Genomic DNA, 27,280 nt, shown 5'->3' on the forward strand with positions numbered 1-27,280 from the left:
GTTATATAATGTGTAAATATTTTGTCAATTTGTTCAATTTTTTAAAAGATTCCTATTTATTCATTAATTTAAATTAGGATAATTGTAACGGTTGGCCATTTGAAGAATAATAATTAATAATATAGCAACATTTTAAAAAAATTGCAAATATAACAAAACTATCGCTAATAGACTTTGTATCACTCATAGACTTATATGATCTATCGGTGATAGACTAATTTTTACAACATGATCTATCAGTGATAGACTCTATCATTGATAAAATTTGACAAATTTTGCTATATTTGCAATTTTTTAAAAATATTACTATATACTTAATTATTTTGAATTTAATTTCTAAATTTGCAATTATTCCTTTAAATTAATTACAACTAAATTTAACGAAATTTAATTAATTGTAATTGTTGGAAAGAAAGGGAGTAAGTGAACGACACTTACTATAGATGGAAAGTGAGAATTTAAGGGAAACTGAAGCCTTGCAATCTAATCATAACCAAATTGTAAGAATACTCAAAATCTACAACATAAAATTGTAATATCAATTATCCAACTCAAACCCTAAGAATTCAAAGTTGAAAAGGTAAGTATCAAATAAAATTTTAGAAAAAAAATGGTTACTTTTTACTTAACTCAAAATGTAACAAAAAAAAAATGTTCAAAGTTTAAAAAATGGAGACTCCATTTGGCAGTAATTACATACTCATATATGTTAAAGTTGTATTAATTTTGAAGTAATTCTTTATTCACACTGTTCATATGTTAAAGATGTAGAATAATACTTCCACAAAACTTCATGAGAATATATAACGGTGTTTACTTTAAATACAAAACTCTCGTATCTTTGCTTTTGAAATCATTCAAATGAAGTTCCATACGAACATAAATAATTATTATAATTTTTTTTGTAAATAGTAGTTAATTATTTGGTTTGAATGTTAATGTTATTGATGATTTGTTAGTGAAAGAGTGATATGACATGAGATAATGATTAGTAAATGTGTGAGTGTATTGCATTGATGGGTGTGGTTGGGATGGGAGAGATAAAGTGATAAAGTAAACACCAAAAGAAGGTTTGAATGGTAATATTGAAAAATAAAAGCTTTTTAGAGAGAGCGAGACAAAAAAAAGGGGGAGTCTACTAGTCTACTCTTTACATATGTCCACGTAGAATTAAGCTAAAGACCTTGATAGATAATTAAGCAACTTTGCCCAATCACCTCGAGTTTTAAAGCTTAGGCAAAGTTGCCACATTGAAGAATGAAATTTGCCACGAGTTCAAACTCGGGGGGTGATCTTGACCGTCAATTCTTCTTCTCCTTCTTCATCTTCTTCTTCTTCTTTTTATTATTATTATTATTATTATTGCAACAAAATATATCTACTTACAATTTCATTTTTGTTAAATATGAGTTGCGATTCATTGACCTAGAATGAATGTTGTGAGATTTCAATACTACATGAATGAAAATATTTCTAATGGGTCATCTGGGATTGAATACGACGTTCAACCATGTCTACACATGAATATTTTCCGTCAAATTGAATTCAACCAATTTATTGAGACATTATGTGATGTGTTGTCTATAAACAGAAATGATGAGATATGGATAATTTTTAGTATGGTAGTTACATGGAGGGGTCCAGGTTCTACATTTTTATCTCTTTACATAGTGAACCTAACTTATGGTTTATGATGAACAATGTTCCACTCCTTCTACATCTAGTGAAACTTTATATCTCTCAACCAAATTTGTCCAGTTCAGCTTGAATGATGAAGATATTAACGAGTTTGAAACTCAAGAATGAGAAAAATGATTGTTCTGACTCGACTATTGCTACAAATGTAGAGGAGCTGGCTGAAGTAGACAACGATGATGGTTGTGATCTAGATCAGTCACCTGCTGAACTATTTGGTGTTCATGATGTCTCTGAAGCCTTCAACTAGGTAGATTTAAATGAAATGAATATTGACTTTGATAATAGTCTTGATATATGTTAAGATAGCCCACTAATTGTTTTTATCTTTTCTTAGTCCACTGTATTATGGCCAAAATACATATTCTAGAAACAATGTGCTATATTAGGAATTATATGATGTGTGGAGGTGAGATTTTTTAATCTTAGCTTCTCTTTGTTATTTGAGATTTGTAGAATACTAAAAATATAATTTGAAGTGAGAGTTTTTTCTTGCCAATTTCTCTTCTTCTTCTTCAAAACTCTTGCCAATTTCTCTTCTTCTTCTTCAATTTCTTTACATTTCTTATCTTGGTATTAGAGTCATGAGAGTCTAATCGACCTTAAAAAAAAAAATTCCACCTCTATCTCTTCCTAAATGTTAGACGTCTGCACAGTAACCCATCCCATCACTTTTGTTGTTCGACGTGTCTCCATCCATTTAACGTCCCCATCTACTCGGAATTCAAAAACCAATATCTACAAATCTCCATTTCAGACCAAATGGAAAACTCAAACCCATCCCAAACCCTTCTCTCAAAGACCAAAATCAAGAAACCCATTGTATTCTTAAATAACCTTTATTTAGAACTTCAATATCACGCTCTATCTTCCTTCATCTCTTCAACTAAGCATCGACTCCGACGACAAAATCACTAAAAAAAATGAGTTCTAACTCATCCTTACTTGGTGCTGAGAATACACACCCAACTTTTGAAACTATCATTGAACTTTAAAAAATTTAAAATATATACTTACACTTAAAAAACATAGTTAAAAAATACTTTTATAGTTATATAGCACAAGCCATTAATACCGTCTTACTTCTCTATTTCTTCTTTTTTATTCACCCCTTCTTTAATATAAATAAATAAATAAAAATGAACACTTTAATAAGGTAATTGACTCTATTAAGAAACAAAGAGAATAATAGAAGCGCCAACAAATTTTAGGACTCAAATATTTTCATGAATTTGTATGTTAATGGAAACATGCAATCAACTAAAGAAGGAGCCCTTGCCTTACTCCCAAATCTCTCGTACCTAATAGATTATAGAGAGGAGAAATTTTTAGTTCGAAAATATTTGTAAGAAATTTTTATTTCGAAAATATTTGTAAGTTCCCTTCAAATTTTATGTTTTAACTTAAAATTTTGGTTTTTATTTTGGGTGTTCAGAAATTCGGGTAGAATTTGGATTAAATACATAAGTATTTTTAAAACAAAATTTTAACCGTTTCTATCAAAAAATAACTATAAGAACATTATTGAACTTTTTTTTAAAAGTCTAAACAATCTTGAAATTTTTGAAAGTTTAGAAGTATTTTTTACACAAACTACAAAGTTTTGGGATATTTATTGTAATTTAACCTTTATAATAATTAAAACAAAAGTTAATTTTGATAAATATAACAAACGAGTATTTACGGTTAAGGTAACAAAATGAAAAAGCACATGAGCTGACCATTTTTTTAAACATTCCATGTTTGTTCTTCCTTTATTTGTCTTTTTTTCTTTCTCTTTTGCGATTTTTTTTCATTCCATCATCTTTTTCTTTTATTCTTCTACATTTTTTTTTAAATATTTATGTTTACTATTCATTTTCATCTTCTTTCTTCTACAATTTTTCTTTTCATTTACATCGTCGTTTTCTCTCATTCTCCAATTTTTTTTCAAACTGTTATTTGGTTCAGTATTGAGTACCAAATATAAAATTTTTATTTTTCTAAATTGTTATTTGGTTGTTTAAGATTTTTTGCAAAATATAAAAATCAAGCAAATTTAAACAATTAAATCTAAGACGGTGTAACAAATCTAAAATAGAGTGTATAAAAAAATCTTTCAAAAAAATGGTTTGAGATTTGGCTACTCAAATTTAAACGATTAAATATAAACGATTGTGTACCAAATTTGAGTGATTGTCTACCAAAAAGAAAAAAAATCGTTTTTTTATTTCTCATTGTGGGGCCTAAGCTTTTTCCCGTTTTCGAAGTTGTTTTATACTATGTACAAATTTTATCGATTTGTTATATTTTTTAAAAGAATCCTAACACAAATGTATAGTATTTATTTAATAGGTCATAAAAATAGCACATTCAAAATTCATTTTATCTAAATAATCATGTTTGGTAATAAAATAAAATAGATTTTTGAAAAATAAAAATCACTTAAATTTATTTTTGAACTACTACTAGTCAAGTGATTCTTTTGTGTGATTATAAGAAAATCACCTCCAATGATTGTTAAAAAAAATTAACAAAATTAGATATTTATTAAAATAATTCAACTACTATCAACCAACATTTTATTACAATTTTTTTTAACGACTGTTAGGAAACTTTCGATGTTGTTTACCCACAACCATCACCTACAAACTTCGAGCGACCATATAGTCATTTGTGGACACACTTTCAATGATAGTTCTTTTACGACGTTCGTTAGTCAAACTCTGATCATGTCTCTATCAATTGTTTCTCGGTGACTACTACGACCATTTTTTTTTGCAACTACTATTGGTCGACCTCTAATGACCGCTTTTCGAAATCATTGTCGATCAATTTTCAACAACTATTATTTTTATGACAGTTGTGAAACGACTTCATGCAACTTAAGATCAACATTTTCCAACATCACCACCAATCAATTTTCGACAATCGCATTTCAGCAACGGATGTCGAACAACTTCCAATAAATAATATATTTATTCAAAATAAATTAATATATTTGTTAGAACTTTGAGAAATATTCCAGACAACAATTTTCACACAACTGTCGACCACTGTGTTTCAGTGACCATCATTGACCAACTTCAGCGACCACGATTACGAACCTCTAGTTACCATTTTTAGTGACAACCGACAACCACCTGCCACCGTTTCCAAGAACAGTTTTTAAAATATTTTAAGAAAACAAATGTAGAAATAAATTAAAAAAATATACAGTATAATTAATTGGTTAAATAATTTTCAAATATAAATCACTTTGGGAACAAATAGAGTAGTTGAAATGGGAAAAATTACATGTACGTAAAAAAGACTCAATTATTTTCAAAATCACTTTTCAATTCTATTTTCACTTTTCATTCACTCCATGCAAACTCATCCACTGAAATTTTATAAAAATCACAAAACACAAATTTTCAATGCAAAAAATTTGAAATAAAAAATCTGTTGGATAATCAGTTTCTTCTTCACTCTTCCTCTCGAAGGTCTCATCAATGGCTACCATTACCAAGCTCTCTCTCTCATACATCCCTCATTTTCCTCATCCACCAACAACTTTTCACAAAACATTCCAAACTCTTCCTCTCTTCACCCTTCCGCCGCTGTGTTCATCTTCTTCCTTCGAGAATCAACTTCGCAAGACCATTTCAAGCTGCAGATTACCATCCCCAGCTATTCGTGCAATCAATCAGGAAGTTGTTCAGACTCCCAGTTCAAAATCGACCCGTGACTCGAAAACTGATCCTGTTGCTTCTTCGAAATTCGTCCTTGTCGTCGGAGGCTCCGGCGGCGTTGGTAGGTTCTCTCTGTATTATTCTCTGTATCTTTCCATTGAATATATATATGCACGTACATGATAAATTAAGTAGCTTAATTGAATCGGGCAGTGTTAACTAGTTATTTTTTATGTTAAATTGAGTGTGTTGGTTGTAGTTCTTAATGGAATAGGTACTCGTCATTTTAATGAAGTTCTTACTTCTTAGTCTGATTAATTAGCGAGCTATATTGGAGGGCTTCTTTTGTCCACTGTGTGATTTATGTTCTTGCTTTGATGTTTCACTTTCTTATATAGGACAGTTGGTGGCAGCAGCTTTGCTTGACCGGAATGTCAAATTACGTCTCTTACTGCGAGATCCGGAGAAAGCAACTACATTATTTGGTGAACAAGATGAAAAATTGTTACAGGTAATATGGTCTATCTGAGTTTAAGCAAGGTCATGGTACAGAATGTGAGAAGCTTATGATTTCATGTTTCATTTCGCTTGGTTGAGCGTAGCACATTAGAGGACTTGGGAGCTTTTAGGTTATTGTTGTTGAGCTTTGAAGCAGAGATTAGTGTGGCATGATCAGTTGACTGGATTCAGTCTCGATTTTTAATTTACTGTTGATGTGATTAGTAACAAATTAGAATGTTTTCTTCAATTTATTTCACTACGTACGCTGGAGGATATGTTGGTTCTTAAAAGTTTCATCACATTCTCATGTAGAGTTTGTTGTTACATAGAGTTTTGACTTTGACAGGTATGCAAAGGCGACACAAGGAACCCAGAAGACCTAGATCCATCTATATTTGAGGTTTGTGATCCAGATTAGATTACACTACCTTACCATTTTTTTAAACTTTTTTTAAATTCTTTAAGGATGCTTTTATGATAGGAAACTTCCTGAGTTCATTTGATTATTCTTGGGCACCCTGAGGCTTTCCCACAGCTGCACCAAATAAAATTATCAGTTCTTAATTGCTTGCAGTCCCTTTATATACAAAATTAACCTTGCACGAAATAGTACTTTTTGTTCACTTCCCCAGTCCCCAGCTTCTCTCACGGGGAAGCTCCTTCCTCCTGTTCAAGAGAAATGAAACAGAGGGGGAGCGAGCGAGAGGAGTGGTTGTGTTAAATATCCTTTTGCAAGGACAGAGTAGAAGTGACTGGGAGAAATGAGGTGGCAGTTGACATTGGAGGGCAATGGTATTGTGTTGGGTATTAGAAAGTTATTCAATGGATGGCCCAAATAATAGGTTCTTCATGCGCAGAATTTGAGATTGATTCCCTCTTGCCTCTTTGACTAGTAATTAAATGTGTGAGTGCGATGAAGATGGGAAAAAAAATAGAAGCTAGAAACTGAAAATTACGATATAAATAAGATTGAAAAATTTGTGATCCTAAATAATATACCGTACAATTTGAGTGTTGCTACACTCTCATGAAAGGTAGAGTTGGGCTATAAATTCTGATCTCAGGCTTAGGCAAACTAGTCTGATCCCTCATCACCAAAACTTCAATTTCGGACCTTTTGATAACTTAGATTGTTATTATTACTTTTCTTATCAGAATCCTTTTTGAGTTAGATTGTATTAGAATTATTAATCCTGTTTTGGATCATAATTGTTTCTTGATTTTAGTTTTTTTATAGAAGAAATGGACATTAATAGTTATAGTTTTCATTGTTGTTAAAAAGACATTATAGCTTGGTGTTGTATCAGTTGTTTATAATTTTAAAATATGTGTTTTGATTTATTTGATATTCATCTGTTAGGGTGTCACACATGTGATTTGCTGCACAGGAACAACAGCCTTCCCTTCAAGGCGTTGGGATGAGGACAACACTCCTGAAAGAGTAGGTTAGAATTACACTGTTAATACCAGATGTTACGTCTAGTGTTTTGGCTAGAAATTTAAGCCTACAGATCAATGGCACATCTCTGTTTCATTTTTCAACAACATTGTTTAATTAATATAACATTAGAGCTTTTTTGGCCATACTCAAGATTAAAGTTGCTACTCATAAGTCATAAGCACACCAACACAGAGAATCAATTAAGCCTATGCTTCTCAGCACTTTCTGACTATGGCCTTATAATTGTAGATTGGGAGGGTGTGAGAAATCTCATATCAGCAATTCCTCGATCAGTAAAGAGAGTAGTTCTTGTTTCATCGATTGGTGTAACCAAATTCAATGAATTGCCGTGGAGGTAGGCCAGCTTATTCTGTAAAGCAAGCATTACATGGTAGAGGAATGAAGAAACCTTTTAATTATTGTCAATTTTTCACTAACAAGAATGATTCTTCTTGAAAATAATAATGATTGATGTGTTTGCTAAAAAGCGATTGCTTCTACAAAGAATAGCCTGCATTATTGGAACTACTGGTACAGATCATTTTTAGTTATATCTTGTATAAACACAGACTCAAAGGATGTGTTCTTCAGTTTGTCAAACTAAGTGTCTGTCTGGTCTTATGCGCTGGTTTGGGTTTATAGAGATCTGAAAAACTTTCCTAACCTTTCTTCTTAAAAGTCAGTATTCAGTTTTAACTTTGCCAGAAAAAAAAAGTTCGTCAAACTGATGTTTACTTCTTCAGAAAGTTCAATTATATTAACATCTGGTGTCATATAGTCTTAATGCCAAAAGGACAGTAAGACTCTTAATCATGCAGCAGAAACTTCTACTGGTGGATTATTTTTATTGCTCAGCGTGAGGCTTGAGATTAAGTCGTTGATTTTTCTTTTATTGTTATTGTTTCTAAAACTTGGCATAGGAAGCAGACGAGTCTGTGTTTGCATTTGTTTTGTCGAATTTAAAATTTAAAAGAAAACATGTTTAATATACAAACTATGCTTTCATCATAACTGGTTTCTCTTTTTTTTCCTAGCATTATGAATCTTTTTGGTGTTCTCAAATACAAAAAGCAAGGGGAGGATTTTCTTCGCGACTCAGGACTTCCGTTCACAATTATCAGGTCTGTGTAGTTGGCATGGACTTTTTTACCTAAGCTAATTATTTTTCTTTTTCTTTTTAGAAATCTAACATAGTTTCTCCGGAGCTTATTCTCACTCTTCCATGTACAAATGTGTGTTCCAGACCTGGTAGGTTGACTGATGGACCATACACCTCGTATGATCTTAATACTTTGCTCAAAGCTACAGCAGGGCAGCGACGTGCCGTTCTCCTTGGTCAAGGTACAACATTATAAGAATTTATAAAATCACAAATGTTGCATTTCTATAGAATTGTGGTATGAAGAACACGTGGGGCTATCTCTGGGTGCGTTTCATTATACATAGTTCTAGTTACCAATTATAAATCCCATGGCCTCCATTCTATGCTTTTCCTTCCTTTCTAGGTTAAATTACAAAATTGGTTCCTATAGTTTAGAGAAAGTTACCATTTAGTCTCAATAGTATTAAAAGTTAGAATATAGTCTCTAACTCTCTATGATTTGATAAAACCTCATAAATAACCCTTGGATTCATAAAATCCTAAAAAAGTTCCTACCATAGAGACATGTTAGGAAGACTTGCTAAACCATAGGAACTAAATTTGCAATTTACTAATTGCTCGCAAAGAAAACAAAATTATCTAAAAAGTTTTAAAGTGAGTAGCCAGGCATGAAAATGTACAAACATTTACGCACTTCTTGGTACATCTTTCCATGGCCATTAGCTTGTTTCCATTTCCCATCATTATATTCTTATTCCTTTGTTAAATAACACAATCGAATTCATGTTGAAATTATGTCGTCGTTTTGCCTCTCATGAATCTCAGGCGATAAACTTGTTGGAGAAGCCAGCAGGATTGTGGTTGCTGAAGCTTGCATACAGGCTCTAGACATCGGCTTCACCGAAGGACAGGCTTACGAAATTAACTCAATTGAGGTGAGCTTCCAAGATATGCTGCCGTTCATTATGAAAGCTTGTTTAACAACTGTTTCTAAACAAATTTTCTATTTTCAAAGATGCTCAAGTCAAAACTCGTTTGAAATAAATAAACTCTATTTGAGAAAATCATTTCTCTTGCTTCCCTTTACTGTACTTTCATAGAGAATTTTTAGATTAAAGTTTGTGAATAAGCTTTATGGCTCTGTTTTGATTTATTAGAAAAAAATGTTTGTCAAAATAATCATTTTTATTTTAACTCTTTTGGTAAAAACGTTTTAAAATGAATTTTGTAAATGTTTTGAAAGCTATTCCAAGTGATTACCTAAAATTTCAAATTTTTTTTCAAAATGACTTATTGTCAAAATTGAAAAGTTAAACCGAAATGAATTTTTGGAAACGGAAAATAGGAAGCTATTTAAAAACATCATTTCAAACTAGTCGATTCATGGTAGAGCTCTAGGTCTTCAGACAGTAGTAAAACTTTAAAACTTTTTGTAGGGGGAAGGTCCAGGAAATGATCCCCAGAAATGGAGTGAACTATTCAAAGGAGCTGCTGATACACAATGATTACTTCTCCACGTATCGCTAACTTTCTACCCTTTGCTGTATATATCTTTCACTCTTTCCAAACTCTTCTTCTGATGATAACTTCATTATAGATTTGCTTCCCTTCAAGTCTCTCTCTCTTTCACTCTAAATGTAATATAAAAAATTATTGACCAAAACAAGAGTTTTATGCAAAGTTCAGAAACTGTGCCTGAGAGTGGAGCCAAGAATAGACAAGCAAGTCATATTGTAATGGAAGCAGATTAGGTTAAATTACTAATCTAGTAGTTTTGTGTCTTTTTGGTCTCACAACATTTTGTGTCTAAGATGTCTTCTTATTTATAATTTTTAAAACAGTTAATTTTGTAGATGCAAAATTGAATTTTTTATTTCTAATAAATCTAACACGAGGACATAGATATGAAAGTTTTAATGCTCCAAATAAAATTTTAACTTAACTTAGGTTGATCTAGGTCATTTTATTTTTAACATATTTTAGTCTCTTACTTTTAAAAGGCTCATTTAAAGTTGAAAATATAATGATCAAAATGACGAAAATGTTAAAAATAAAAAGTTCAAAATGAACCAAAGTAGACTACATATATTCAAATCTAAATGTACGATAGTTCCTAAAGACATGCTACAAAATAAACATAGGATCTGAAAACTGGATGAGCTTAGAGAACAAACTAAAAATTGTTGTGGCTCATTGAAAGATTGATTACTTCAATGGCAGTGCATCCAGCTACTTGCTTGCAAACAATAACTTATCTAATTTACAAGTTACACCTACATCAATTTAGAGAACTAATATCAGGTTTTGATAGTATCTCCAATAAATTCACCTCTTTCATCCCAAGGTCGATGTTCGTAAGACTTTCCTGCCATACTGCGTTTCGTGTTGATTGTACCATCTTCGCAGCAATACTCTGGAAAGTAATCTAGAAACTTTTTGCTTCCAAGCTCGTCGACGCCATGGAACAGGAAATTTCTCACCACATCCTAACGGTTAGATGCAAAGTGAGAGAATGAAGATTTTTCAAACGATGCAAGAAAATTTACAGGTTTCATGTGTGTTACCTTTGCAAGCGTCTCTCCAATTAGTTTTCTTAGAAGATGGTGTCCTGGATCCTGTTTTGCCAATGTTGCATCGAATAAAGGCCCAGACATTTTAACAAAAGAGAAGGTTTTCATGAAACTTTATAGTCTGGATTAAGTTTTATTTCAGTGGTATAATGAAAACCAATTTAGTAGACTCCTAAATGTTCTTTCTGGTTTACATTTGAATATATAACCAAAGTTAACTGTGAGCAATTATCTAGCTAAGTGTTGGTAAAATCCATCCATATACAACCAGCACGTCTTTGCGCTAGAGCTAAGTCAGAAATTTTCATAAAACAAAACATATAAGGAAAGAAGAAGAGATCTATGATATGAAACAAATGTTAATGACCTTTTCTGCCCTCCACGACAGGTATCTGTGTTGCGCTTCTCGATTAACCATAAGTTGAGGCGGGATAGTTTCCTCCCCAGTATTGTTCATGAGCTCAAGCCATGCCTAGCAGTAAATTGAAACTTTCAGTAACATAATCAAAATAAGATCCAATCTATATAACTAAAATACTTCAAAAATACAAAGCAAGAAATCACACAAGAAAATGCAAAAAAAGAAAAAAAAGGAAAAAAAAATCTTTATCGTAGTAGAAGCATAGTTAATTTCAACTACCTTGTAGTAATCCATGAATGCAGAAAACAATATATCATACTTGGACTCAGTTGATGAAAACTTGGACCATATCACAATGGGAGAGAAAAATTTCAATGACTCGCTTGTAAGCTTTCCGCCCCAGGGTAAGAGCTGCAGGAAGTCTGTTTTCAGTAATCATCACATCAAATTTAGAAGACTTAGGAAAAGGAAAAAAAGTTGTATGAAAAATGTGATAAAAGTAAAAATTCTAGAGTGCCAGTAGAAGTTAGTAAATAGTAATATGACTAATATCTTGAAAATAGACATTCACCTCAGCATATTTAGTTCCAAGATGTAATAAGCTCTTATAGTACTTTTCTCTATAATATCTTTGGGAGATCACATCATGCAAAGGGTTGAGATCCCTACAAAAGAAATACGAGTTGGTGTTATGAATGGATGCAAATTATACTTAGTGTAAGTTCCAGCAAGAAAAAGAACATTAATTGGTAATCTCGTTAGAGATATTTTAGCATATAATTTGGACACTCGGAATAAGAAGTATATGGTGCACGATTAGGTGTCTGCTTTAAAACCCCAACTCTAGATGCATCAATGAGCCAAACTCATATCACTCCAAATCAACATCTTTCTCCCTCCAGGTATGTGATTGAGATTGCTAAAAAAGTACTTATGGAAACTATTCTGGTCATTTTAGTTGACATTTATCTCTAACTTAAGTTTCCAACAAGTGCCTACCAACAAAAACTGGAGAAAGCTCACTAAATCAGAAGACAAGATACCCACATTCTCTTATCTATGTAACTTAATGTATGTCGAAAAAAGTGTAGAGGCGTACGTTTACGATCTACTGATTAGATGACATGCTTTAGGAACACTAACGATTGATTGAGCATCAAACATTTTTTGATAACGAAACAAAGCTTTTATTGAGAAGAATGATAGAATAAAATGACGACGTATAAAAAACAAGCCCCAAGAAGATGGTAGTATGGCCCTATAACTACAAAAAGGCCAAGTGATTGACATCCACAAATAAGTATTTAACATTTCCACCTCCCAAAACTCCTCACCTGATTTCACGACCTTTCCAGAAAATCTTACTGTTCTCAAAGCCAAATAACCCACGAAACAGTAAAGATTCAGAAGTTAACATTTCATAGATAAAACAAGACATCAAAGAAGTTGCCATGCCACAAAACTTTGCCCCTCTACTTAGGGAGGATCAAAAGCAACTTCTCCAATATAGACAGCCCATCACTATTGCGAACCCCACAGAATGAAAAAACTCAACAAGCAGCTTCAAGGTAGTCTACAAACTAGTAAATGATTAAGATCCACCTAGTGCCTCTTAAACCCTTGCATATACAAAACAAAGGAAGGGTGTTTTTTTTTAATACAATCAATGGTATTAAACCTCCCATGAAAAACTCTTTACACTCTTTGGAATTTTAACCCTCCAAGAAAACCCGCCATATCAATCCTCACTATCAAACTTAGGATGACTAAAACCTAATAAAATCAAAGAATGCTCTTGGGAATAGGCCACTATACGCAGAGCTGCTTCGAAAGAAAGTACAAATACGGAAATAAAACAGACAATGGCTTATCTCCCACCTATTTCTTTTGAGCCTTCCCTAACACAGCAACCAACAAACAAACTGAGAGAAATTGGGAAAACTACAATAGATATGACCCCTTCCCACAAGATTCAGGTTCTTTCTTCTAGGTTTTGATCTAGAGTCAATGATCTGCATCTACCTCCATCCTTTGATTTGAACTAAATTGACTTTTCAGATATCATTGTTAACAGGACGCAAGGCATTCACATAACCAATGGATTTTTAGATTGATTCATTGGGGTTCTCATATTAAGAACATCGAATTTTAGTAGTTCAAATGGTTCCATGGTAGAAGATGCAAAAGTTTACAAAGACTTTGAAACATTGAAGCTCATATGAATGATGAAAGGCTATTTGTTCTACAATTTAGTATCTGGTATCAGGCTCCAAAGTACAAAGAAGCTTACAGTACTACTATACTTGAATTTGCAGCAGTGAAAATATTTGCGCAAAAAATGGGAATATCAAATTCTGGTTCAGGGAATGCAGCAAAATCTAAGACCTGCACCATAATTGAAGGGAAATAGTTACTTGAATATAAATATAGATGCTAAGTATGGTTACCAAACACACAGATTCTAGAGTGAATTTCAGCAGTTTAGGGCTATTTTGAAAGCGTAAATAGTAGCAAAAGGGAAAAATAAGATTTACGGTTGGGCTAGCTACAGAAACTGCAATTTAGAAATTTGTTTAGAGCTGACTCAAGTAATTCAGAAACCTCAAAATCATTGATACTAATTCTTGCAGCGAGTATCTACAGTGATTAGCCACATGGATCATATTCCCATCATAGCCATAACCAAAGGACTTTTTAGTCCATGACTGAGACTAACTCTCTCATCATCAACAAAGTACAAGGACTATCTTGGGATAACTATCAAATTTCTGTACTTTAGAGTTTAGAGTTCCAAGGAAGGCTTTCTCAAGGGATGGTTCTTCATTTAACATTTTCAAATTTTAAATTTGAGGGGAAGCAGAGATTTCATCAAGGAACAATCAAGAAGGCTACAAGCAAAAAGGGCAAGAGAACTAATCAAAACTACGAATTACTTTCTGTTTGTTATTAAAAAAAAATGACAACTATGAATAAGAAATAAACGAAATAAGAATATCACAGGCTAGGGGTGACAAACATCTTGTCTTGCACAATTACTTGCCTAAAAGCTGCAAAACAAGAGCTTTAGAATTTAAAATAACTGTTAATAGGCTATAATTACAGAATTTTTTCTTTTATTCTTTGAACACCCAACAGAGTTTGGTAAGTTATTTCTTGTGGTCTAATAAGTTTGAATATTAATACTTTTTTTTTTGTGTGGGCATTATGATGACAATAATGGTGATGAGAGAATGACCTTTCTGAAGTTACTGAAATACCTTTAATCTCACATTATAAAATTTGATTTTTCTCCACAGTTTCATAAACAGATAGAAACGATGATCATGTAATTTTGTGGGCAACCGTCAAAGTAGTACAATATTTTCCATTTTATTTTATTCATCAATGTAATATAACTTCTTTCTTTTCTGATTATAGTCTCTTGTATCTGATTTTCAATCAGAAAATTTTCATGTAATCCACCTATAGATGTTTTGGGGTTTATTCATTTTGTTTCAATCATCAATGGAATTTGTTTCCCTTCTCGAAAAAGATGGAAGTGGTCACTAGAGTCTCCTCCAATTTTTTCTCTGTCAAATCACTTTACAATTTACCTAGTACAGCTCAAATTCTCTTAAGTTTCATTTTCCAATCATATTATATGAACTAAAGCATAAAAATTATCCCTAAGAGGGTTGAAATAGAAAATAAAACCTGCACTGTTTCACTTTCGATATTCAAACTGCGAAGTAGTCTGATCTTAGGAGCATGGAAAGATAACATTTCAAGCTTGGATTTTTGGTCCAACGAAAGCATGGAATTATGTTTTTCCTGCAGGATAAGAATAATTCTATTGTTAGGATGGTAGAAACAATGACTTGCGTTTAAATTCATACAGAGTTTAAAACTTTATTCATTCTGACAATGTCGACAATAACAGCAAAGATACATACAACACAACCATGTATGTAAATGCAAGCCTCAAACGATTGCATTATATTGACTTGAGTTGACAAAAAGTCAAACAATCCATTAGAACATCAAATAGGGTATTCACTAATTAGCGAGTTGACAACCTGTGCATCCTAGATAAAAAATAATCTATAATCTTAAGTAATAGTTTAGATATGATGATGAATCGCTCAAGTTTTTCGATATCCTAACATAAAAAGACGTGGAATCTATACTGAAAAAAGAAACAGCCGCTATAATCCAGCAAGAAGAAACCAATCCAACAAATCTCCTTGGCAGGAACTGTGCAAGTTTGAAGAAATATAAAATGTAGAGAAAACAAACAATTAAGATTATTTATACATCATTTAGACAAGAAAAGGACCAAGAGGTTAAATTAAAAATTCAGTCCATTAAGTTTGATGGTTGTGTCTATTTACTTCCAAAAGTTTCAACTCCATTTCAGGTAGACCCTGTTATTAATATTATTATGATGTGGTAAGTCTAATGGACACTGTTGATTTATATCAATGATAATAAGATTGAAAACACGATATTTTCTGTGTATTCTCATGATAAGTTAAGAACTCAGAAAACTTTGCTAGAGAGTCATTTCCAGTCCATTAAAAGATAATACAATGAAAACTAATCTAAAACAACAAGTCCATCAATTCTCTCCACACAGAATCAGTAAAAAAGAGAAGAACATGTCAAACTGAAAAAAGCTCATCAGACAAACTCACAGTAGAACAGGGGAAGTTGCAAGAAACACAACAAAACGCATCCCTGTTCTTAACAGACGCTATTAAACAAAGAAAACAAAAACCAATCTAGAGAGAAGAACAGCCAAACATTTGTTTGAAACCATTACAAAGCAAAATAGATTAATGAAGCTCAAGTGAAGCAAAATCAGAAGGCCCCAAATACAATATCAAGTAGATTAATCCATTACCTGCAAAGGGGAGGGGAAGAGATGGGTGTGAAGTTTGGTTTCATCCAAAGCGAATTGAACAAATTTCTGATATGAAATTGAAGAAATGGGAAAGAAAGCTCTTTTACTCCTGTTTTTACTGCTACAGTTGGTTGAAAATGGTGGAGAGTTGAAGGAAAGGGAGAAGCACAAACGAGAAGAACCCATTGGAGTAAAACTTATAATAAAGGGTTCAGTTGAAGCATTTGTGTTACTGAAATCCCATTTTGTATCTCTCAAATCGATCCAGTGTTGGGGTTTGAGCTATGAAGAACAAGGATTTTGGATTATGTGGTTGACCCACGTTGCCAAATTGGTAAAATCAAGAAAAGTAAAAATGGTGTTTAAAGTAAGGATGAAAATATGAACATCCTAATGAGGAAATGTACCTGTTTTGTTATTTTTTGAGTTAAATAAGGCATTATGTCCAAACTACACACACACACACACACACATATATATATATTGTAATGGTGGAACATTTGAGCCGCAAAGACGAAGATCGTGCGGTTAATCTTAGTTTGACATTGGAGATATTAGATTTGTGTTTAAAGATTCATCTTCTAAAAGCAATACTTCATTATCAACTGCATTTCTTGTATATTATTTTAACTTCAATTATATATTAACATTTGCATCAAATATTATGAAGTACACATATTTAAAACTAATTCAAATTTACATTTATATTTACCCTTTTTATGGTAATACATTCTTATCTTTAGCATATAGTTAAAGTAACATTTTTTGAATTTTTAAACTTTTGAAAATTTTTCCTTAGATATTATTTTTTAGTTTAAAAAACCTTATAAACTTATTGAAAGATAAAAAAAAATTCAAATCCTTTGATAATTCTTCAATAATATATTTATAATAGGATATGTTTACAAAATACCAAAAATTAATATGAATGTCCAAGTCTAAAAAACCTAGACTAAATGAATTTTTTTTTATAGCAATTTTGATACAATGAAATGAAATAGATGCTTATACTTTTATTAATAATAATAATATTAATTAATTATAAATAGCAAAGAGTTGGGTGATTTTTATGAAAAATAATGGTGTGTTAAAGAAATAAATATATAAAATAAAGAACGAACATCAACAATAAAATATCCATTGGTTTCTTTTTTTAAATTTTGTTTTGTGTATATGTTTGAAAAATCAAATTCATTTACATGCTTTTGTTCTCCAACTCTTTTCACCTCAAACTATATTACTAATTTGGAATAATCTGTCCAAAAAGAAAATTAATTAGGTATGTTATTTGATTGTAGTTTTATTTTTGGTGAAAAAAATGACATTATGTGAAAAATTATTGAGTTATAGCAATCTCATATTATGGGGAAAAAAATGATATAATCTATACTACATTATATCACCTTTTAGTCTCATTTTACTCTTTCATTATATCACTTTTTAGTTTTGTTTTAGTAACAATTTTATCATTTATATAGATTTAATGTTTGTATAATTTTCATTATAACTTTTAATGATAGTGGAAATGATTTTTTTAACTTTCCATCTCCTTATTATAACATTTTTTAAAATTAAAAAAAAAATCTCTCTAATTAATTGTCATTTACATTTATCGAAATCTATTCATATTTTCCACTTTCCCTTAATCTTCTATTTCTCAACTATTTACATTTCATTCTTCCTTTTCAAATCTAGTTATAAATATCTCATTATTTTTTTCATTCATATTCATAAGTCACGACAAAATGGTAAGGGTAAAGAAGAAATCAAATCATGTTTTTCTATTCTCTTCTAATTTTCTTTTATCTTGTTGTTTATTTTCTTTTTATTTATATAGAAGTATGTTTGTGTTTATTCCTTTATCTATAGGTTTTTTTTTTAATACACAACATATATTGGAGAAACTTGAACCACGAACGTTGTGGTTGACATGTACATATGTCTATGCTCTTTCTGTTCAAATCATATAGTATTGAGAATCTTTTTTTAATGTAACCATGAGAATCTTGCTCATGCTTTTTTACTTCATTTAATTTTTTTATTAAAGCTATTTTATTAATGAAATGGTTGAGTGACTTATACGTTGATTTTGTTAAAATAATGTAAATATTGTTGAAATTTATTAAGTATAAATAAAGGTAATAAAATGTGTAAAACAAGAAATATTAAAGTCTTTTCTTTAATTTTTTACCTATAAAATCATTTTTAAAAAATTATGATTTAACATTTATAATTTCAAAAGAAATATGATTTTGGTGGATGTTTTACCCTTTCGTTATATATTTTTTTTAATGTTGCTTTAGTGACAATTTTCTCACTCACATAGATTTAATGTTTGTGGTCATTTTCACATTCAACAAAAATAAAAGTAAGACTTTGTTAACTTTTCATCTCCTTATTTGAAAAAAAAAAGTTTTGATCCCATGACTGATATCAGTTCATGCTCTATGTTATTAGTGTCATAATGCAACATTTTCATCTTCCATAACTGATATTATATAATGCTATATGTTATTACACAACTAACAACCTTTCTATCTTTCATTTTATTTAGATATATATATATATAGATTAGATGGTTAAGTTTGCAACATGTAAGCTCAAGATATTAAGAAATGAAATTTGAATGGTGCAAACAAATCAAATTCGAACATACATTCGAAAGTGACAATATTTTATTTTTATTAAATAAATTCATTCTTCCACTGATTACGATTTGAATATAAAAAAGGATATAAACAAGAAAATATTATAACGACGGTTCCAATTTTATAAAATTAAATTTAAACTATAATTTTTTTCATGTGTGTTTTTCTCGTGCATCGCACGCGTTGTTTACTAGTATATATAAAAAGATGGATGTAGAGAAACTTTTTATCCCCATTTTACTCTTTGTTAGAATTGATAATTTTATCATTCCCATAGATTTAATGTTTGTGGTCATTTCTACATTCAACAAGATAAACTTACACTTATTTAACTTTTCATCTCCTTATTAAAATAAAGATTTTAATTCCATAATTGATATAAGCTAATGTTCTATGTTATTAGGAACATAATGAAACTTTTTCATCTTCCATAATTGATATTACACATAATAGGTAACTTTTCCATCTTTCATAATTGATATTGCATAATGTTATATTTTATTACAGAGAGGATATTAAAATACAAAACAAGGAGAACACAAACACAAAGGAATTAAAGGGAAGGGATGGAAAATTAGTGACGGAATCCGGACTCTGTTTCTCTAGCCGTTTCACACATCAGTCGTCTTCTTCCCAGAATGTCAGCGTTTCTGCAGATTCGAGTGCCGACTCAAAGGTCCGACCAGGAACACGAAGGTGGGAGACGAAGGTTTCGACGAATAAGTGGAGGGAAATGATGTTGGTAACCCTAATCCCTGAATTAAGCCAACTGTGTGAGCAAAACATGGAATGAGCTATAACTCCTAGGGTAATCTGTAGGTCAAACAGGCCCTAAGGGTGTACGTTGCAGGGTTAAACAAATGAGTGATAAATGTTATAGGGTAAGTGCTTTTTTATCGATATATATTTTGGCACATTTCTTTAGTAAAAAAGGAACTTTAAGAGATATTTTGGCCCCGGGATAGGGTAAAATGGGAGAATAATTGCTTTAAACTATCTAAAGTTATTATTTTTTTTTTTTTACCAATTTTATGAGTTTTTACCAAAGATTTTAGTTGTTTTGCAAGTTTATGTCTTGATTCTCCGGCACCGACTTGAATGATATGCTTGCATCAGAAACTCTAATTTATCATATCGTGCCTATTATCCTTAGTTGTTTCTTTTTTGGTCCACAATCATTTTTTAACAACTGTTTTTCAAATATAGCAAAATATCACCATCTATGTGTGATAGACAACAATACACATCGATAGACATCTATCAATACTATCTTTGTTTATTAGAGATACACAACCATAGCTATACATTCATAAATAAGTAACTCATCTTCCTATACTTGAGGCAATCCAAATACAATTCTATTTTTCTTAAATCCCTTGTTTCTTAAATTTAAGTTTTCCTACTAAACTACACATCCAAACATAAATATTTAAATATTCCTAGCCATGTAACAAAACTTAAGTTCTAAACGAGTCCTTTAACATAAAAACTATAAACATTTGCTGTTTCCTTCCCTTCAAATATCCATTATGAACAATGGATCAAGTAAGTTTGCAAGGTGATGAAACAAAGATTTTTCCAAAAATACAAAAAAGAAGTAGAAAAGTAAAGAAGTATCAAAATATATAAGAGAAGTAGAGTACTGAGAAGTGTTTCTTTTTACAGAGTATTAGAGATGAAGAAAATGGAAAATAATTACATGGGCATGAGAGATAAATCAAATCCTTGAAGGAATGAGAGGGATGTTATTTTGAAGATATGCACTAGCTGCAGCAACTCCACTCCCTAGTTTAACTGGGTACCCCACATCCTTCAGTATCATTTCTACACCAGCAAGACATCCCAACAATTGCAACTGACAAATAGTAACAAAGCAATGAAAATTAGTAACATATTAGTATGGTTAGTGTTGGGAATGTGATAGGAATGGGTAGAGAACAACTACCTCTAGTGGAATGAAGTCTTTCGAGTGAAACACAAAGTAAAGTTACCATAACTTATAACCAAAATGGACAACATATACTATACCATTGTAGAGAAATCTAGAGGTCGGTTGTCTCTAGGAATCAGTAACTGTTAACAAGAGAAAGCTATAATAATTTACCTCATTAAGGTTTCCAAGGTGACCAATTCTGAATACTTTGCCAGCAACTTTGTTAAGGCCAAGTCCCAAGCTCAAATTGTATCTCTTCCATGCCCTTCTCACAATTTCTGCACTGTCAATGTAAGAAGGAACAAGCACAGCAGTAACAGTGTCGCTAAACCATTCCTCTTTTTGTGTACAATTTTTCAACCCCCAAGCCTCCACAGCAAGCCTAAATTGAAAAAAAAAAAAAAAGTTAGACCACAAATAGCAGCAATGAAGTTTCTGGTAGTTCACTTCTGGTATCTGAAGTGCTACCTTGTTGCTTTCCCAAGACGACTGTGCCGAGCAATCACATTGTCCAAACCTTCCTCGAAAAGAAGATCGAGAGCTGCTCTTAGTCCATACAAGAGCTGAATGGAAGGGGTGTATGGCCAGTATGTTCCTAGATTGTAGAATTTGAGGTAGTCTTTCCAATCAAAGAAGACTTTGACTGATTTTGAAGTTTTGGATGCTTCTAGTGCTTTGGGACTGGCACAAATAATTCCAAGTCCTGTAGGGAGAGAAAGAGCCTTTTGGGAACCAGTTAAAGCGACGTCGACTCCCCATTCATCCATTCGAAAATCAAGTGCACATATGGATGACACTCCGTCGACCAGCAAAAGAGCAGGATGCTTGTACTTATCTGTGTTTTTCAGCAGAAAATTTTAGAGCAACATTGAGATGACACCAGACAGGGGAAATGACAGTTCTTACCAACAGGGGAAAACTTCTAAATTTTCTTGAGTAAAAGTTTTATAAATATATGCACAATTTTAACCACTATTTGATAACCATTTGAATTTTTAAAATTAAGTTTATAAACACTACTTCTAAATTTGCTTTGCATGGTTGTCTTCTTTTTACAAATGCTTCCAAAATAAAAGAGTGAACAAACCAAAAGCCTAACAGTTATCAAATAAGAACAACCATTTCATACCAAGTAGAAACCGAACTTTAGACAAGTCATTGGTGACACCAGTAGCTGTCTCATTGTGGACAATGCAAATTGCCTTGATGGTCTGGCCGCCATCAGCAGCAAGCTTTGATTCCAGGACATCAAGATTGGCACCCTGACCCCAGTCACTCTCGACGACATCGACGTTGAAGTTAAGGCGCTGCTGCTGGTCAATCCACAGCAGGCTGAACTGGCCAATCAGAAAGGACACGATCCTATCTCCAGGAGACAATGTGTTTGTAAGAGCACTTTCCCAAGCACCAGTACCTAAGGAGCCCATGAACATGACAATTAACAAAATAAAAGTACATAACTTGAGTGGTCAGAGTTTTCAAAGGGAAAAAACATTTACCTGTTGTGGGAATCAGGAATGTGGTTCCAGCAGTAGATTTGAAAATCTTCTTCACATCTTCAAGAAGAGTTTTCGTCAAAGCAGGAACAGCAGGCGAACGATAATCCTCATTGTTTCTGTTCATTGCTCGCAGAACCGGTTCGGGAATGTTGACCGGCCCCGGAACAAAGAGATGGTTCTTTCCAGGTGCATAAACGTAATCCATTTTTCCTAATTCTCAAATTCTCAGTTTTCACCTACAGAATGACAAAGAAAGTTAGTCTTTTGCGTTGGATTGGCAAACGGATTAGTATTTGTGTAATAAAAAGCAACCATATATTGAATCTTTTGTATATGTAGTTCAACATCTCACAGTACCATTCTAAATTATCATGATATCTGAAAATTTAAGACATTCAACTACTGCTTGTTCATATCGTGTCGTGTCCATGTCTCATTTCTATATCCAAAATTCTGATATATTTAAGCTAATTTGTGGGGTTAGGGTCCCAACAGGTATCAAAGCATGAGCCAGAACCTGATGCTATCTTTCACAAAACTACTGAGTCTTATGAACATATGTTACCCTTAGTTTAAAAAATGAACATATGAACACACACTTTCATTAGTATTTGTAGTTTGTTTAAAAAATGTCAAGTGGTTAAAAAATGAATTTACCCTTAGTTTTAGATGAAATTCCTTAAAATTTTTGTTTAAAAAATACATTTTAAGTATTACAAATTTAATAAATACCCTTAAACTTAAATTTTTTTTTACAAAATACACTCTTTCTTACCCAGAATAAAGACCAATTAAATTAAATTCCACAAACACTCACACAATTTTAAAATAATTATTTTATTTTAAAACAAACCAAAACAATAACTAGTTAAATAAAAAACTGTATTTGCCTTTATTAATACAAACTAAACTATTAACATACAATGTACTAAAGTCTATTAATGTTTTCATTATTATTATTATTTTATTAGAATCAATATTCCTTAGTAAAGTGTTGCAGTTTTATTTATTTATGATGAAAAAAGAGGAAAGAAAAAGATAAAAAAAGAAAATAAACAAACAAGATGGTATTAAGGGTTAGTGCTATATAAAAGCTAGGGAATTTTTAAAAAATCGTTTTAAGTTAAAGAGTATTTTTAAACTTTTTAAAAAGTTTAAAAAGGTTTGAAAGTTCAAAAGGATGTTAAATAGTTAAATATATTTTTATATTTCACTAATTATTGTTTTAGTATCTTTCAAAATAAATTTTTTAATTTAAAATTTTATGACAGATTTTCTAAAATTTTATATTCTAACTAACTTAAAATTAGTTTTTATTTTGTTGAAGAAAATTGGTAAAAATTTTATATAAACGAGAATTGTTTTATTTTTTTTAAGTTTATAAGTACCTATAATTTTTTTTAATAATTCAAAGATATTTTTTAAACAAAAGACAGTATCAATCCAAAACTAAGAACAAAGAATATTTTATAACCATTAAGTAAACTAAAAAGTTTAAGCACATATTGTATAAAAAAATTATATAAAAAAAATTTTCTAATATTTTTTTTATATTAAAAATATGACAAGTAATTATATAGTATCATAGGACGGTAAGAGAGAACACTTTTAAATTACTACTTTTACAATTTAGAAAATAGAAGTGTTATCATAATTTTTTTATTTTATTTTTGCAAACGCCATTTTTAATAATGGAAGCTAAATTTTTTTGTTCCAAGGATGCCCCCGCAGCCTTTCATGTCTTAATCAAGGAGATTTTTTTTTATATATATATGTAATTTAATTCAACCAGAAATATATAAAGACTTAGAACACTCAAACACTTGTCATCGGTTGCTTGAAAATTGATAAACATGGCAAGCAAGTAGAAGTGAAAATAGGATAGGGTGTATTACCAAAAGACCCAAAACAAAAGTGATGAGTTAGGGTAAATTTAATGATATAGATAGTTGAAAAGTAGGCAAAACCCCAAATATGAAGAATCAGAAGAGAAATTAACAAAGAAAAAGAAGTAGAAGAAACCCCAGACATGATTACAATCAGCAAAATCAAAAGGCAAGAGAGAGAGAGAGAGAGAGAGAGAGGAGAGTGAAGAAAAAGCAGGAGGAGGAGAAAGAAAAAGAGAAGAACCTTGAGAGAGAAATGGAATGGTGTGTGGGTGCGGGGGAAATGACAAAGCGAAGCAGAGCAGAGGAGAGCAGAGGAGAGCAGAGATTTTGGTATTGATTTTTATAAGATGGAAAATGGAGAGGAGATAGCAGCCAATGGTGTGTCCCCATGTGGCAGATAAGACCCACACCAAATTAGTTCCTTTCATTTTTTGGATGGCTGCCTTTGCTTCTCCTTTTCTTTATTTTTATTTTCTTTTCCAACTCCAATTATCTCTTACTTATCCTATCCTAACCTTTTCTTTCTCAACCTAACATCCTATTATTATTCTATTACTTTACATCTTTTTTTTCTTCTTTTTTTTATTGTTATTATTGTTAGTAATTGAAAATTGGATCCCATCTTCATGCTTCATGCTTGGAGTTCCACAACTAAAATTGGTAACAATTTTATAAGATTAAAATCTCCAATCTCTCTCTATAAAAACATCTTTTAGGAAAAAATAGCTTTATATTACCATTTTAAATCTATTTTTACCTTTCCATTTTCTTTTTCTAACAACCAACTTTTGCCGTTTGAATTACTTTGAAAATATGGTAATAACAAAACAATTGAAAATATTAACAAAATATAGCAAAATTTTAGAGTTTTATCGTTATTTTAGATTCTATAAATGATAGATTGATAGACACTAATGAACTCCTATTAGTGATAGATCTAAAAGTGATATATCTAATACACCTGATATATACCTAATACACATATTTATATACATAAATATTGAAAGTAACAAAATATTAATGGTTTTTAAGTGAATAGAAACTAAGTAAATATGTCTAATTAGCTTTTAGGTGAATAAAACAAAGTGACATTTTTGTAAATAAGCTAATCTTTATCAACTTTAGAGCCAAAAGAACTTGAAAAACTTTTTTAAGGTGTATTTGGAGGCAAGATGTGAGTTATTATAGTTTTAGGTTATTATTAATTAAGTTACCATAGTTTTGTGTTTGAGGTGTAGATTATTATAATTGAATTATATGTATGTATGTGTATATTAATTTTTCCAATCCTTTAACAAAAATTTAAATTATTTTATAATAAATCCAAATATTTGGTATATCAAGTGCGTGTCAACTATTTATCAAGTGTATAAAGTGCCTACTAAAAGGGTATCAAGTGTATATCCCAAGTTACCAAGTCTACCAAAGTAGATATCAATAGTATATCAAGTGTATATTAGTAGTTATATTGAATGTGTTAAGCGTATCAAGTGTATCAAGTATGTATGAGCGGTGTATCAAGTGTATATCAGAAGTATTAGATATATCATGTATATTACATAGGTTAGACTTTTTTTTTACCATTTTTGCAAAAGTAAATAAATATGTGTTATAGGCCTAATTTTTTAAAAATTTGTGGTTAAATTAACTGCAGTTCTTGTATTGAAAATATAGGTTCAAAATTAACTTGAAAACTAGCACGCCCTTGATATGTTATCTACTTATTCTGTAGCAGACTTGAAAACTCTAGGAAACATCCTACGTCAAACTTCTTTATAAATATACAATTACAACTTTATATGAGGTAATTTGAGTCCTTCGATCTTAAACTCACATTCTAGTTGTCACGCTCTTTCATTCTCTGATTTAGGCACGAGAGTATGAATAGAGTTTCTCTTTTGCAAGTCATCTTCTTTTTATCTTTAAACAAATTCACTACTAGTGTGTCATGTGAAAGACAGGTGCACACATCTCAATCTAAAGTTTGGTATCAGCAAAACAAAAATTCGAGCTTAAAGAAATCTAAAATTAGAAAATTAAAGTTTATCATATACCATGTTTTAGTTGTTAGAAGAAATAAGTGGTAAAAACTTGAGTTTGTGTAACATAATAATTTGTAATTATTTTCTTCATTTTAATAAACAACCATGTATGTGGTATATAGAGTTCCTATGATCAAGTCATCGAACAGAAATGTGCAATTTGTTGGTATAGATAGTAACTTTTTAATTCTTTTAAGTATTTCTTAACTTTACTTTCATGTCGTTAGCATCTCTCATTCAAATGTGATATCGATTCATTCATATCACCCTCCTAGACTCGGACATTACAATTTCTATCAATATTTTCACATTTTCATGGGTTTAATGTCACTAAAAGTGTGAATCAATAATTTCATTACATCTTAAAAAAATCTACAAAACATAAAAATGATGCTAATATAAATTATTTTATATTATATATATTTTTTTGGTTCATTTCGTTATATTTTAGAACGACTCTCTATTAACGTAATTTTTTAAATTTAAAAAGTTTTATGTATGGAATTAAAGAGACAATTCAAAATTGAAAATTTGTTTTAAATTAAAAAACTACTAAAATATTTACAAACATCGTAAAATGTCATATTATATCAACGAGAGGCTGTAATGGACTGGTGACACACATAATAATCTATGATAGATAAAGACTAAAATTTTGTTATATTTTGATTTAGTTTACGGGAGAAAATCTTATTTGCTTCCATTATTCTGCTTAAACTAACAAATTTCATAAGAGATAATTGATGTAATCTGCCAACCTGAATTAATATAATTTAATTGGTATAATAAATGTATTTTTCAATTAAGAAATCAAAGTTTTAGATATAAAAGAAATTACTCTTTTTTTTTCTCTTCTTTAATTATTACATTCTTTAAAAAGGCAGAGGAGAAGCTTGAGGTTGAGGCAACAATGAGAAAGATAATGTGATAACGTTTCATTTGAGTATCAACCACTTCTTTTTCTAAAATTTAGGCCACACATCACATCTTTTAAATTGTATATTTAATTTTCAACTTTAGTTTTTCATTTTGGTTTTCTTTCTCCTTTATCCTTAAATAATTAT

At 30.9% G+C, this 27,280-nt stretch overlaps 3 protein-coding genes across 3 annotated transcripts; 1 reads left to right on the forward strand and 2 right to left on the reverse strand.

Moving 5' to 3' along the window:
* The first annotated feature begins 5,079 nt into the window (after positions 1 to 5,079).
* LOC101217423 (uncharacterized protein At5g02240) lies at positions 5,080 to 10,185 on the forward strand. The gene is made up of 9 exons (XM_004139004.3): positions 5,080 to 5,469; positions 5,747 to 5,859; positions 6,196 to 6,249; positions 7,210 to 7,294; positions 7,540 to 7,645; positions 8,325 to 8,411; positions 8,534 to 8,631; positions 9,218 to 9,327; positions 9,829 to 10,185. Exons 1-9 carry the CDS (start codon positions 5,169 to 5,171, stop codon positions 9,895 to 9,897), a joined length of 1,023 nt encoding a protein of 340 aa, XP_004139052.1. The 5' UTR covers positions 5,080 to 5,168; the 3' UTR covers positions 9,898 to 10,185.
* Positions 10,186 to 10,439: 254 nt separating this feature from the next.
* Positions 10,440 to 16,615, reverse strand: LOC101217650 (phytochromobilin:ferredoxin oxidoreductase, chloroplastic). Its single transcript, XM_004139005.3, has 8 exons — positions 16,206 to 16,615; positions 15,017 to 15,133; positions 13,614 to 13,708; positions 11,895 to 11,988; positions 11,603 to 11,734; positions 11,330 to 11,434; positions 10,957 to 11,007; positions 10,440 to 10,878 (listed from the first exon to the last, which is right to left on the reverse strand). Exons 1-8 carry the CDS (start codon positions 16,389 to 16,391, stop codon positions 10,690 to 10,692), a joined length of 969 nt encoding a protein of 322 aa, XP_004139053.1. The 5' UTR covers positions 16,392 to 16,615; the 3' UTR covers positions 10,440 to 10,689.
* A 3,721-nt stretch (positions 16,616 to 20,336) lies between these two features.
* Positions 20,337 to 24,561, reverse strand: LOC101217893 (serine--glyoxylate aminotransferase). Its single transcript, XM_004139006.3, has 6 exons — positions 24,416 to 24,561; positions 22,286 to 22,521; positions 21,916 to 22,200; positions 21,255 to 21,621; positions 20,958 to 21,168; positions 20,337 to 20,708 (listed from the first exon to the last, which is right to left on the reverse strand). Exons 2-6 carry the CDS (start codon positions 22,488 to 22,490, stop codon positions 20,571 to 20,573), a joined length of 1,206 nt encoding a protein of 401 aa, XP_004139054.1. The 5' UTR covers positions 22,491 to 22,521; positions 24,416 to 24,561; the 3' UTR covers positions 20,337 to 20,570.
* Between the last annotated feature and the right edge of the window lie 2,719 nt (positions 24,562 to 27,280).

This window comes from Cucumis sativus, chromosome 1, assembly GCF_000004075.3.
Source record: "Cucumis sativus cultivar 9930 chromosome 1, Cucumber_9930_V3, whole genome shotgun sequence".
Lineage (NCBI taxonomy): Eukaryota > Viridiplantae > Streptophyta > Magnoliopsida > Cucurbitales > Cucurbitaceae > Cucumis > Cucumis sativus.

Coding starts and splice junctions, on each gene's coding strand:
- LOC101217423 (XM_004139004.3), top strand. CDS start 5,169: ATGGCTACCATTACCAAGCTCTCTCTCTCATACATCCCTCATTTTCCT. Junction 6,250..7,209: donor TAGATCCATCTATATTTGAG/GTTTGTGATCCA, acceptor TTCATCTGTTAG/GGTGTCACACATGTGATTTG. Junction 7,646..8,324: donor TTCAATGAATTGCCGTGGAG/GTAGGCCAGCTT, acceptor TTTTTTTCCTAG/CATTATGAATCTTTTTGGTG.
- LOC101217650 (XM_004139005.3), bottom strand. CDS start 16,391: ATGGGTTCTTCTCGTTTGTGCTTCTCCCTTTCCTTCAACTCTCCACCA. Junction 11,008..11,329: donor TGTCGTGGAGGGCAGAAAAG/GTCATTAACATT, acceptor TTGGCAAAACAG/GATCCAGGACACCATCTTCT. Junction 10,879..10,956: donor TTGGAGAGACGCTTGCAAAG/GTAACACACATG, acceptor TCTAACCGTTAG/GATGTGGTGAGAAATTTCCT.
- LOC101217893 (XM_004139006.3), bottom strand. CDS start 22,490: ATGGATTACGTTTATGCACCTGGAAAGAACCATCTCTTTGTTCCGGGG. Junction 21,622..21,915: donor TAAAGTTCGGTTTCTACTTG/GTATGAAATGGT, acceptor TGAAAAACACAG/ATAAGTACAAGCATCCTGCT. Junction 20,709..20,957: donor ACCTTGGAAACCTTAATGAG/GTAAATTATTAT, acceptor ACTATTTGTCAG/TTGCAATTGTTGGGATGTCT.